The 13,710-nt window shown below is 38.2% G+C and overlaps 1 protein-coding gene and 1 pseudogene across 1 annotated transcript in view; one reads left to right on the top strand and one right to left on the bottom strand.

Moving 5' to 3' along the window:
* Positions 1-11,733, top strand: part of SH2D1A (SH2 domain containing 1A) — a 24,815-nt gene extending 13,082 nt beyond the window's left edge. Inside the window, exons 2-4 of the mRNA XM_059385610.1 lie at positions 3,543-3,606; positions 8,812-8,944; positions 9,994-11,733. Coding sequence (XP_059241593.1) covers positions 3,543-3,606; positions 8,812-8,944; positions 9,994-10,034 — 238 coding nt within the window. The 3' untranslated portion in view covers positions 10,035-11,733. The remainder of the gene's footprint in view (positions 1-3,542; positions 3,607-8,811; positions 8,945-9,993) is intronic.
* Positions 2,512-2,593, bottom strand: LOC132007881 (U4 spliceosomal RNA; annotated as a pseudogene).
* Positions 11,734-13,710: the final 1,977 nt, after the last annotated feature.

The raw sequence follows: 13,710 nt of genomic DNA, 5'->3' as shown, positions 1-13,710 counted from the left end.
AGAGTCCATAGTATCTCATGGTTCACCTCCCCTTCCAATTTCCCCCAACTCCCTTCTCCTCTCCATCTCCCCATGTCCTCCATGTTATTTGTTATGCTCCACAAATAAGTGAAACCATATGATAATTGACTCTCTTTGCTTGACTTATTTCACTCAGCATAATCTCTTCCAGTCCCATCCATGTTGCTACAAATGTTGGGTATTCGTCCTTTCTGATGGAGGCACAATACTCTATCGTGTATATGGACCACATCTGCCTTATCCATTCATCCGTTGAAAGGCATCTTGGTTCTTTCCACAGTTTGGCGACCGTGGCCATTGCTGCTATAAACATTGGGGTACATATGGCCCTTCTTTTCACAACATCTGTATCTTTGGGGTAAATATCCAGGAGTGCAATTGCGGGGTCATAGGGAAGCTCTATTTTTAATTTGTTAAGGAATCCCCACACTGTTCTCCAAAGTGGCTGCACCAACTTGCATTTCCACCAACAGTGTAAGAGGGTTCTTTTTTTCCACATCCTCTCCAACACACGTTGTTTCCTGTCTTGCTAATTTTGGCCATGCTAACTGGTGTAAGGTGGTATCCCAATGTGGTTTTAATTTGAATCTCCCTGATGGCTAGTGATGATGAACATTTTTCATGTGTCTGATAGCCATTTGTATGTCTTCATTGGAGAAGTGTCATATCTTTCTGCCCATAGTTCATATCTTCATATGAACTATATAGCTATATAGTTCATATGAACTATATATCTTCATATCTTCATATGAACTATATATCTTCATAGTTCATATCTTTTCTGCCCCAAGTTCATATCTTCTGCCCATTCTTTGATATGATTATCTGTTTTGTGTGTGTTGAGTTTGAGGAGTTCTTTATAGATCCTGGATATCAGCCTTTTGTCTGTACTGTCATTTGCAAATATCTTCTCTATTCATTTGTGAGAGAGAGCAAGCAGGGGCAGAGGGAGAGAGAGTGAGAAAATCTCCAGCCGACTCCCCACTGAGCACAGAGCCAAACACAGAGCTCAATCCCAGGACCCCAAGATCACGACATTAGTTGAAACTGAGAGGTGGACACCCAACTGACGGAGCCACCTAGGTGCCCCTTAAAGACTTTTAGTTCTAAAGGGAACTGATGGTAAGTGAAGTCAATTGCTTGAGGATGACCCTCTGTTTAGAATGCTTTAGAATCATCTGTTCTTCAAAGTTTGAATACATTTATTTTTACCAGGGTTTAGCATGTATTCTTTTTTAAAATTATTTTTTAATTTTTTTAAATAAACATATAATGTATTATTAGTCCCAGAGGTATAGGTCTATGAATCGCCAGGTTTACACACTTCACAGCACTCACCATAGCACATACCCTCCCAATGTTCATAACCCCACCACCCTCTTCTGACCCCCCTCCCCAGCAACCCTCAGTTTGTTTTGTGAGATTAAGAGTCTCTTATGGTTTGTCTCCCTCCCAATCCCATCTTGTTTCATTGATTCTTCTCCTATCCCCTTAATCCCCCATGTTGCGTCTCCACTTCCTCATATCAGGGAGATCATATGATAGTTGTCTTTCTCAGCTTGACTTATTTCGCTAAGCATAATACCCCCTAGTTCCAGCCACATCATCACAAAAGGCAAGATTTCATTTCTTTTGATGGCTAGCATGTATTCTAACCAAAAATCTATATTGACTTAAACCTGTGCCTAAAAATAACAATCAGAAAATGTTTAACATAAAACTCTTGATCCAGAGAATTTGATCCATATTCCTACTGATAATTTGAAATAATTCAGAACAAAGTTTAACCTACTTTTCTATGAAGTAAAATTTGTTAGATTATAATCTATATCCATTACAATATGGGACCAAGAGCTAGGGCTCTAGAGTTAAATAGGCCTGATTCAAATCTCATCTTTGTTGCTGGATCAGTAGTGTGGTTTTTGTTACTTAGATTCTCAAAGTCTTAGTGTCCTCATCTATAAGATTAATTTCACAATATAAAGCTCATAGGATTGTTGTGGGGTCCGAAAGTGATAATGCATGTGCTGTGGCCTGAATTGTGTACCCATCAAATTCATATGTTGAAGCTCTAACCCACACTGTGGCTGCATTTGGAGACAGGCCTTTGGAATATATTTAGGTTAAATGAGGCCGTAAGGGTGGGGCTCTAATCCTAGGATTGGTAGCCTTATGAGAAGAGAGACACGTCTCTCTACATGCACACACAAGGAAAAGTCACATGAGCACACAGCAAGAAAGCAGCTGCCTATGAGCCAAGAGTGAAAGCTATGTTGCTAGCACCTTGATCTTGGACTTCCAGCCTCCAGAACTGTGAGAAAATAAATTTCTTTATTTAAGCCACCCAGCTTATGGTATTTTGCTGTGGCAGCCAAAGCAAACTAATACAGCATCTATAACTCGTGGCATCAATTATAGTTGTACAGTATGCTTATACACTGCATGATGGTGGAGAATGTTTACCCCAAAGGACAAGCTGCTTTCAAGTGCTTTAGCAGGAGTCTTTTTCAATTAGCAATGATCGCACCTCGGATAAACCCCATTGGCCACCATACTGCCACTGCGCAAAGCTTAGCGAGAGTCTTTTTAAAAGTTTTATTTATTAATTTTTGAGAGAGAAAGAGAGAAAGAGAGCAAGTGGAGGAAGGATCAGAGGGAGAGGAACAAGCTCATTCCGTGTTGAGTGGGGAGCTGTACGGAGACTTGATCCCATGACCCGAAGATCATGACCTGAACTGAATCCAAGAGTTGAATGTTTAACCAACTGAACCACCGATGTGCCCCAGGAGTCCTTTCTAATTCAAATTTCTATTATTACTATATTATATTGTAAAGTAATCACAGTAGTAATACTATAGAAATATAGTATTATATTTATAATTAAATATTATTATTTCTCTTAAGTGGACCTGATAGTACATTATCCCAGTGAAATATTTTTCACCTTAAGGCTCTATATGTACTTAAAGGTAGTATGACTATACTTTGGGGACACCTGGGTGGCTCAGTCGGTTAAGCGTCTGCCTTCTGGTCAGGTCGTGATCCCAGGGTCTCAGAATGGAGTCCCATGTCAGGCTCTCTGCTTGGCGGGAAGCCTGATCTCTCTCTGCCTGCCACTCCTCCTGCATGTGCACTCTCTTTCTCTCTCTCAAATAAATAAAATCTTTAAAAAATAAGACTATACTTCCTCCAATCTATTTAATAATCCATGGTTTTTCCTAATTATAGCAGGTCTCTAGTTTCTTTCTGTCCAGTCTCTCAACTAGACAAATCCTTAAGAGTGTGAACTCCCATATTTTAAAAAAGGGAAAAGATAAAAGAGGCTCTCTAAAAACAGTGATTAGCCAGATATAATACGCAAGCAAGTTCGATCCCCCATGCTTTTCTTCCTATGAATGCAATGGTGCCATATAATGTGTGTCCCTGTATATGTAACATTTATGTGGAATAGTCAAGCTCAAATTTAGAGCATCTGTTTATCTTTTGGAATGTTTCAGTAACTGAAGTTTATTCTTTCACAGGTATCAAGGTTACATTTATACATACCGAGTGTCCCAGACAGAAACAGGTTCTTGGAGTGCTGAGGTATAGTTCTTTTATTTATTTTTTGCTTCTGGGGGTATCAGAGGGGTGTTTTAAATTTAGCCTGGTTTTTTAAAAGAGTTGTCAAATCCTACGTTCCCCAATATTCATCAGATTCAAATCGCTAAAGCTCCAACCCAGAATTGTTCATGGATCATTAAAAAGGCTTTAGATAATTTTTGTCCCAGTTCTGTTCAGCCACCATTGTATAGAATGATCTCACTTTGGAGAAAATATTTAAAAAATTGAAGCATTGTGTCAAACTTTTAGTGCCTATGCGAAATTTTAAAAAGCATATACAAAATGTGTAAAATGGTTAAATAAGCAATTATTTACCGAATGGTACCAATATGAACACTGGTTCTATGGTGGATTAAAAAACACGACTCTTGTTTTCTAAGAGCCTCTAAAACACTTGGGGAGATAGTGATGTGAGAGCTCAGAGTTTGTCATCAGGTAGATCTGGGTTCCAGGTCTGGTCCCCCCTCCTCCTCACCTATGACCTGGAGCAGGTTACTTAGCTCTTCTTTGAACAATTTCTTCATCTGTAAAATGAGCCTAAAAATAGTGCCTTACTCATAGGTCTCATTTTGAAGATTAAATGGGATAATGCATGTAAAAGAAAGCTCTTAGCCATGGGACCTGATACATAGAAAGCCCTCAAAAATGTGAGCTCACCCAAACTGCTGGACAATATGATTGTATATGGTCAATTGCTATATTATCTAGCATAGGAGTTCAAAGAAGGGAGGGTTTTCCAAGGATTAGTAATCAATATTGCTCTTTGTGTGGAAGTAAGACTCCCAGCTGGGCCATGTGGAAAGGCCACGGGCAGGCAGAATAAAATTAGAGGGAACATCGCAGTGGTTTTAAAGGTGTGCTCTGCAAAATTCTAAGGTTCTTCCACTGGGGTACCATGGGGTGGTGGGGGTAGGGGGTCAGAGGGAGAGGAGGTTTGCTTTTGTTTTGCTTATCAACGGGGGCTCGAATAGGAATTCATTAGAAAAATGGGCTCTGATGGCTTTGAAAACATTGAAAATCACCATACCATTGCACGTAATGCCTGCAGAGTGAATTTATGTCCATGTACCAGGTTAGGATCTCACATCTTACCAATGTAGAGGCCTCTACAACTGAAACCTTTGACCTCACATGCTTTCTCGGATTTCTGAGTCTTTAAAAACAGACTGTCTTTATGATGAAAGCACTTTATTATGAGCTGTTTGAAAACATAAACGTGAATATCAACCTCTGTTAATAACTCAATCTATACGCTTAAGAAATTCTAAAGCCTAGACTTAAAAAAAATTAAAATAGCTCTAACATTTACAAATTCATCAGTAAACTAGAAAGCCCAGGTTGCAGACTACAAATGTTTTGAACTACAGAGAAGAATTAGGGCAAGTTTTGAAACATGTTCTTGCTTTATATCGTAAGTAAATAATTCATTAATAATAATTAATTATAATTAATAATTAATTTATAATTATCTGTGATAATTAATGCTGTAATACTAATTAGAGGCAAAGCCATAACATTTCTAATCAAAACGATTTATACCCATTTATATTTTAAAATTCTCTGCAGCACTGCAGAGCGGATTGAATAAGAAATTAAATTTCATTTATCATGAAGAATAGTTGTGTGTGATATATACATATATATTTGCATATACTTTGATTAGAAATAGCCTTTCTCCCTAGAGAAGTAGCCTTTGGCTGCTGAAGAATATTCTTTATGGAAAGAATATTCTTAAATTATTAGGGTTTAGCTAATCTTGCCTTTAAATTTGTTTAAAATGTTATACTTAGGTATAACATCATAGGTGGATTCGTACAGGCTTGTGATCATGTTAAGGAAGAAAGGGAACATAAATGTCCTTTCATCCTGTTGTCTGGTCTAACCCTGTTTAAACAATAATATTGTAATTATCTGCACCAAGAGAGCAGAAGATTGGCATGTTTTCTCCAAAGGGAAAACAGTTTTTTAAAAAAATGCTTTAGATTTATTTTTGAAATGCATATTGCATTTTTTTCTATCTACTAAATTTGCTTTTTTAGTTATGTTTTTGCAAAGGGAATATTAAACTAGTGTGTGTGCTCAGAGCTCATATCACCTGACTGGAAGAAATTTCTCCAGAGCATATTGAAGACCAGCTGTGATCCAAAACATGTTTCCATGGATAACTAAGAGGTGGCAGTATGGGATGTGTGCAAATTCGAACAATAGCTGAGTTCAGTGACAGAATGGGAATTGTCAGTGGTATAATTCTTGTGGTAAATGTATTTTCAAAATTGGTTAAATGACAGATATTTATACTGCTATTTGGAACAATGCTTTAGTTTGCCACAATGCAGGAAAAATCATGGCAGTAACACTGCATTTTTTTGAAAGAAATCTGGAGCCCCCAAATTATGAAAGACAAATATTATGTGAATATCTACTTTTAGACAGACTTTTAGGTTTTATCGTTGCCTAGTGTATTAACTTATCTCATGAGACTCAGGCTAAAATTTTGCTAAATTGTTGATTTAGAGAATTCTACACATAGTCAACTATGATTTATTAATATGTGCATTGTCATCAGTATCTTGTAAAATAAAAAAAATCTAACCTCTCCCTGTGGACTTCAGTGCCTTTGGGCTTTTCTGGATATTTGATCATCAGTAGATCAGTAGATGCTAAATAATTTTACTTACTAACCTAAGCAAAACACTATCATTTAGGAAAGTCATTTGCCAGTGACACATTACATCCCATGTTCAAACTGTACATCCAGTGCTATTATTCCTTTTTGTTAGTGTGGATAATCAAGTGTTAACTGCATGTAAGTCCCCATAAAAAGATGCTTCTGTTGATAAATGGTTTTACAAGCCACAAGAACAGCTAAAAAGATGTGTGGTTTGAAATCTTTCCACACTGGGGGAGTGTACAGTTTCTTTTCTGGTTGGTGACTCTAACTTCTCTAGAAACTCTTTGGTCTTACCCTCTCTGTTGGTGAACTCATTGCGGGTATTGGCCTGAAAGAAGACTGGGTGCTGGGATCTAGAGCCAGTTCTGCTTCTGGTTATCTGTGTGACCTCGGGCAAGCTGAATTATCCCTTTGGATTTCCCTTTTTTCCTTCCTTCCTTTCTTCCTTTCTTCCTTTCTTCCTTTCTTCCTTCCTTCCTTCCTTCCTTTTTTTCCCTAGTAGGCTCCATGCTCAGCATGACCCCAGCACAGAGCTTGAACTCCCAGCTCTGAGATCAAGACCTGAGCTGAGATCAAGGGTCGGTCGCTCAACTAACTGAGCCATCCAGGCATCCCTGTATATTCCTTTTCTTATCTGTCAAATGGGAACAAGCAAATCAGCCAAATCACTGCCGATTTATGAGGAAATAGTGGAGGCAAATGATGGGAAAGTGTCTGGAATTGAAAAAGTGCTGTGAGAAAGATACAAGGAGGTATTTTGTGCTTCTGACCTACCGTGCAATTTAGAGATTCTGTCTTGGAGCCAAAGAATTGTTTGGAGCTCTGTAAGAACGGCCATGGTATTTTGGATGAGGTCTCAAGTTGAGTTCTGGTTCTTTTTTTGGTTCGAGTTCTGGTTTTTTTTTTTTTTTTTTTTTTGGTTTTGTTTTGCTTTGTTTACTTTTTTTAGAAGGGTATGGGGAGGGGAAGAGGGAGAGGGAAAGAGAGAATCTCAAGCAGAGTTCTTGCTGAGCACGGAGCCCAATGCAGGGCGCTATGCAGGGCTCGATCCCAGGGCCCTGAGACTGTGACCTGAGCCGAAACCAAGAGTTGGCCATTCAACTGACTGAGCCACCCAGGTGCCCCCAGTTCTGGGAAGGTGTGTTGACCATAAGGGTGGAGCAGAGAGGGAGAGTGTTCTACATCTACAGAGGCTCCGAGCTGTGTGAGCCTCTGAGAGGACACTAATTTAAAGCTAAAAAGAGCTTTTTCAGTGCTTTCAAAAAAAAAAAAAGTTACTTGCCCCAGTGTAGGAAATGACTGCGAGTTACTATGGACAGCGTGCCGTCTTTAGCTTTTAGTCTAGTTGGCGGAGGTTTGTATGCCAGCCTTCATGTTTTCTCATTAAATGCTAACAAACAGCTCCCTCCTCAAAAATCTTCCAGATGGAATAGCTGAGAAACAGCTTTCAACAACAACAAAACAGCAACAACAACAACAACACCAAAACTAGTCATTGTTCAATTGCTTATAGCAATACTATTTTATTTTATGTAAAATGACAGTTTTGAGCTGCTGCCTAAAGCTGGGCTCATAAGCTTTTGCAGGAAATTGTTGTTTTCAGCAGTGCCTTCACCAGAGAATTGATGTCAGGAAAGGAACACATTTTAATAGTCACTTGCAAATAATGATCTCTTCAAAAGCAAACAAATAAATAACGGTGACCTTATAGAGTCTTTCATTTTCGCGTCATAGAGAAAACCTTGTCATGGTGAGGAGTTGGCAGAGAGCAATTTTGGGGAGGATAGGGAAGTTTCCCCGAGGAGGAAAAAAATTTTACATGAAGGATGAGGCAGGATGCATTGTGAGTTGAGAGTCGGGGGACTACCTAGCTATGTGTTTGTGTGTATCGTTAACGGGCAATTTTTAATTTCCTGTGTAGCATTTTTCTTCATTGTTTTCTCATTAAATGCTAACAAACAGCTCCCTCCTCAAAAATTTTCCAGATGGAATAGCTGAGAAACAGCTTTCAACAACAACAAAACAACAACAACAACAACAACAACACCAATTCCATACTGTGGAATGATGATGGGGAGGCTGGCTTGCTGTTGTTGGTTTGGTTTTTTAGGCTTTTTATTAATGACCTATATGATCTGTGTTTCCTTCTGTGTTTAACTGCATCGTCTCTGTTGGTGCATTCATTGTGGGTAATGGCCTGTATACCCTTAGAGGCTCGGGATGTGTGATGGGTAGCAGGCAGGAAGGCCTGGGTGAGGAGCAAGAGCTTGTACAAACTAATACCACCCTTGGGAGAGCTGAAATGACAGCTCATTAGCTCCTCTTGCAGGGAAATTCAGCCAACCAAAGTAAGCTCTTCTAGAAATGTTGTTTTTCCTTCTTCCTTATGTTTTCGACTATTTGAACAAGTTACACACGTGTTACCTCTCTAAGCCTCCCCCCCCACACACATTTTGTAGGCCTCTTTGTGTCATTAGGAGGTAGGTGAATAATTTGCTTGGCCTTTTATTTTCCAGACAGCTCCTGGGGTTCATAAAAGATTTTTCCGGAAAATAAAAAATCTCATTTCAGCATTTCAGAAGCCAGATCAAGGTATTGTAATACCTCTGCAGTATCCAGTTGAGAAGAAGTGTTCACAAGGTGCTACAGGTATGGTTTACTGTTACTTTTCTACAGGGCTTGGCAGCTCAGGGTCATGAGTCAACCTGTTCATAAATATATGTTTATGGGACGTTCTGGAAGAATCATGCAGTGGGGAAGTAGGTGTTACCAGCCAATGGAGCGAGAGGGAACTATGCACACGCTATGATTTCAATCTGCTCTATTGTAAACTTTTAATAAAACTCCAGGAACATATAAAGAATTTGATGACATTTAAATCCTTCTTTTCCCATCTTGGTCTCCACTGTCCCTTTTGCCAAAACAGAAGTACCATTTCACTTCACTAACTCAGACACAAAACGCCTGAAAGATGGGACTTACACAGTTCTGAAAACACCTGGGCTGTCCTTCACCTTTGCCTAGTAAACTGCATTTTCCCTTCGGGCATGGAAAGGCTAGTGTTAGAGTGGCCCACGAGATCGTCATTTCTGAATTTGTGGTGCTTGAATTAATGACATTTTATGGTAGCGAAGGAGACATAATCAGTACACGTTGTCATGCTACAGGCACGCGTTGCTAATATCTCCTGAGCAAAGCTATGTTAGCGTATGTATCAAGGGGACGACAGATGACTGGACAACGTTTGCAAATGCGTGATTGTCTATTCATCTCCCGAAAGGGGTTAATCACTTGGTTGGAGTATAGAGGATATGCCTAGATTGAAACAATAAATATTTATGATTAGAAAAATGAGATGTTATGTCCTGTTTTGACAGGGACCCAGGCTCAGGCATAAACTGACAATTAGACTTAAGTGCTGAATTAAATTAATGAGTAGTTAGCCTTTATAATAGAGATGTAAATAGATCGCCAACTTACAAATTACACATCACAATTACAAACTGTTCTTTTCTGCTCTGTATTCCATTCTTTACAATTCAGTTTTAAGTACTGGTTGCTTGAGCTATATCACTGGGCTATATCTTTGTGAGCTTTATGCCATTGGAAATTTTATGATTATAAGTTCCAGTTAACCTGTAATTTTAATAGCTTGTAAGTTTATTTCTTTCTTGATTTTTATTATTATTTTTCTTTAGGGAGAAGAGAAGATCCTGATGTCTTCCTGAAAGCACCGTGAAGAAAAATCAAATACCTTGTACTTTATTTTCTATAATTTAAATATATGCTAAGTCTTATATATTGTAGATAATACAGTTCAGTGAGCTACAAATGTATTTCTAAAACCATCATAGTCCTGTAATGCAAGTATCTAGCGTGATGTAAAAGCTGAAATGGATTTTGCCGATAATGTGGAGCTTTGAAATAAGGTTATTTTTCAGTATTATTTACAAATAGGAAATGATTTAAAGCATAATGATACTTTATAAAAGATTAATATCAATTCTTGCCAAATAGAAATAAAAAAATCCTGTTTTTTCTCAAACGCATCATTTTTTAGTGAAATATTATTTGACAGCTACTGATTTTAAAATGTCTTTCTTGATTAGATGGCAGGAAGCTGGTTTCTCGTCCCTCGTCTTTGTCATGTGTGGTTCTAATTAAGTATCACGCTCTCCACTGACTATGGTGTTGTAGGGTGTTTGAGGAGTTATGAAGTTGTGCGCTGTGTGTTTAAAAAAAAAAGTACTGGATAAAGAAGAAAGAATTTCTGTTTAATTTTAAAAGCAACTTTTTTGCCTAGTGTTCTGATGTTGGATAGCAGAATCCACAGACCAGTCTGGAGTTTAAAAAGCCCGTAATTTAAAATATGCTCTAAACGTTGATTACATTTGATATTACAGGATTTTTCATCTACCTCTACCCCAGTTGTTGGTACTCCGTGTAAAACCTTATTTTGAAAGGGAACTTCAGCAGCTGTGCTCACGAGTAGCTGATTTACAAGTGATCTCCCGATGAGGTAGCCTTATGGGAGTCCTGAAAACCTTATGCTTGTGTTGTTTATTAACAGTTAGCTCCAAGTGATGGCAACCTAAGTGAGAGCCAAGATTTTACACAGTGACAGATATTTATAAATTTTTTCTCACACGTATATCCTTATGACTTTTGTGATTTGATTATACATGAAGTTGTTTCAGGGCTCCTAGAATTCAACAAACACAATAGGCACTGGGGTAGAGAAGTAAAAACACCCAGCCCCCTGGGCTCAGGCAGCTCCATCTCTAGTTGGACAAGAAAACAGTAACAATTAAAAAAAAGTAACACAAAAAAGAGCAAAAGATGTCCTTTAAAGGGGATAAGCACATGCTAAATGAGGTTCTCAACTGTGAAGGTGGATCTGTTGTTAGAGGCAGAATGAGTCAACACAAATACTCTGGTCCGTGGTCTGGAGGAAAATGCTAGATTCTATTGTAAACTAATACATTGGCATTCTGGGTTGTGCAGGAGTGGGGGTGAGCTGGATGAACTGCCGAGAGACAGAGCTACTCTCCGTGCACTGGCAAGATCTGGTGTCTGAGTATTTAAGATGGTTGCAGTGGGAGTGCAGAGGTGGAGTTGGGCTATAATAATGTATTATGGGCCTTTTACCATTTCTAGAAAAAAAGGCATTACTTTAACTTTGCAAAGGAATTCAGAAAGCCAACTTTCAAAACAAAATGCATATGTTTAGATAATTTTTCCTTTTTTGTAGCTTGGGTTTAAATTTTAATAGGTGTAAATAATTTTCACCCTCTCTGACTTGTTCTTTCTGTAATAATCCCAAATATATGAATTATGTTTGCATGTTTCTTTACCAGAGTCTTTTTTGAAAAAGCTTTTTTGAATCGTTAATGATCTTTCATATTTCAATAAAGTGTTTGAAAGCTTTACTTACCTAATTTGTCTTAAAATATTTTTTAAAAATATTCAGAGATAAGTGCTATTAATATATTAAACAAAGCATTGGTGAAAGCCATTTGATCTTACTGGACAGGTTCCTTGAAAAAGGTAAGTTCTTTTCTGAGTCTGCTACTGTCAAACTTTCCAGTTGATGTGCCTATCCACTGTCTTCTTCTGCTGGCCTTTTACTCATAAAGTTTTTTTCACTTTTTCTCTCGCGGCATAAGCATTCTTGTTATTTTCCAGTACATAATAGCTTGCGGCTTTACAGAAAGGTCATATCCTTGCCATATCTAAAATATTGCCATGCTAACATATACCTGTAAGATGCTGAGTCAAGATAGAAAAATGCACATATATTTCCAAGTGTACACCTTTCTTCAGAAAAAAAGTGTGTCAGCAAGCCCACAAAGAACATGACAGTTTATCAAACACTCATTCATTTCCTCTGAGTTTGTTCTTAAGAGATAAGGTCAGGAAGGGAGACAAGCTTAGGTAATTGTCAGTTTGGCTATTACAAGCAAGTAAGCTTTGTGGTCGTACACAGGTAGAAGAAGTCTACAGAGGATGCCTCTGATTAAGCTTCCTAGTATAAATGAATTTATAAATGAATTGAAGATATTATTTGTGGTAGAACGGATAGAGAATTAAAAATGTGAGAAATAGTTTTAAAATCTGTTAAGAGTGTTTAGACATCAGCTCATGTTTTATTTGAGTCACTTTATTGAGTTCAGAATCCAGAATCTATTAATAATAAAATCCAGATTTGCCCTTGAGCATTTCAAGGTTACAAGATGCCTAGTGTTCCTGTTAGAGAGCTATAAATTCAACATTTTCGCCTATGTTTGTCCTCACAGTAAATGGGATACATTATTTTAGAGTTTGCAGCTAGAGGTGAAGTTAAACTACCTACTTTGGGAAATTTCATAGTCTGGGGTCATTGGCCAAACTTGTGGTAAGAGGCAGAATTGTCATCATTAGGTCGTTGGCCTCTTAAATGAATATTTTTATGTACAAAGATATAACAAAAGTGATTGACTGGAGAGAGCCCATCAACATAACATTTGATATTTGAATTTCTTCAGCTTTGCCAGATTATCCGTGTGACCTTGGGTAAGTCAGTCTGTTACTATCATTGCCTTTGCCAAGTAGGAACAATGAAGGCTTGCTCACCTCCCAGGATTACTGAGGTGCTAAAATTATATAAATTTAAGGAAGTAGTATTGCTAAAAATTTAAATTCAAAGACCTCTAATAGTGAGGGTGAATAGAGAAGAAATATGGAGAAATGTCTTCTCTTGTTTAATAATTCTTTCGGTGTAGGAGCTCTTGCCTCTTTCTTTCCGCACACTGAGGGTTGGGTGGGGTGGGTATTTTTTTTTTTTTTAATTACCAAGTGATACTAACACTTCTATCCACCTCCCGAGGACCCCATGGCCTTTTGCTGATTGGTTGTGTTGGAGCAATTGGGATTGTCTTCTGCTTCACGAATCTTTTCACTCTATCTGTCCCAGTAGGCCCACTATGTGGATAGTACCACATCTTACATATACGATGTTTTTTCTTATATGTATGTATCTGTGACAAAGTTTAATTTATAAATTAGGCATAGCAAGAGATTAACATCAATAACTAATAAGACTATACAACAATTTAAACAATATACTATAATAAAGATACACAAATGTGGTCTCAGTCTTTTTTTTTTTTAAGATTTTATTTATTTATCAGAGAGAGAGAGGGAGAGAGAGCAAGCACAGGCAGACAGAATGGCAGGCAGAGGCAGAGGGAGAAGCAGGCTCCCTGCCGAGCAAGGAGCCCGATGTGGGACTCGATCCCAGGACGCTGGGATCATGACCTGAGCCAAAGGCAGCTGCTTAACCAACTGAGCCACCCAGGCGTCCCTGGTCTCAGCCTTTTTAAAAATAGCTTACTGTACTGCGCTCACCCTTCTTGCAATGATGTGAGGTGGTAAAA

The sequence above is a fragment of the Mustela nigripes genome, chromosome X, assembly GCF_022355385.1.
Source record: "Mustela nigripes isolate SB6536 chromosome X, MUSNIG.SB6536, whole genome shotgun sequence".
Classification (NCBI taxonomy): Eukaryota; Metazoa; Chordata; class Mammalia; order Carnivora; family Mustelidae; genus Mustela; species Mustela nigripes.
Note: the sequence above shows the minus strand (reverse complement) of the source record. Positions and strands in the feature narration are given on the sequence as shown.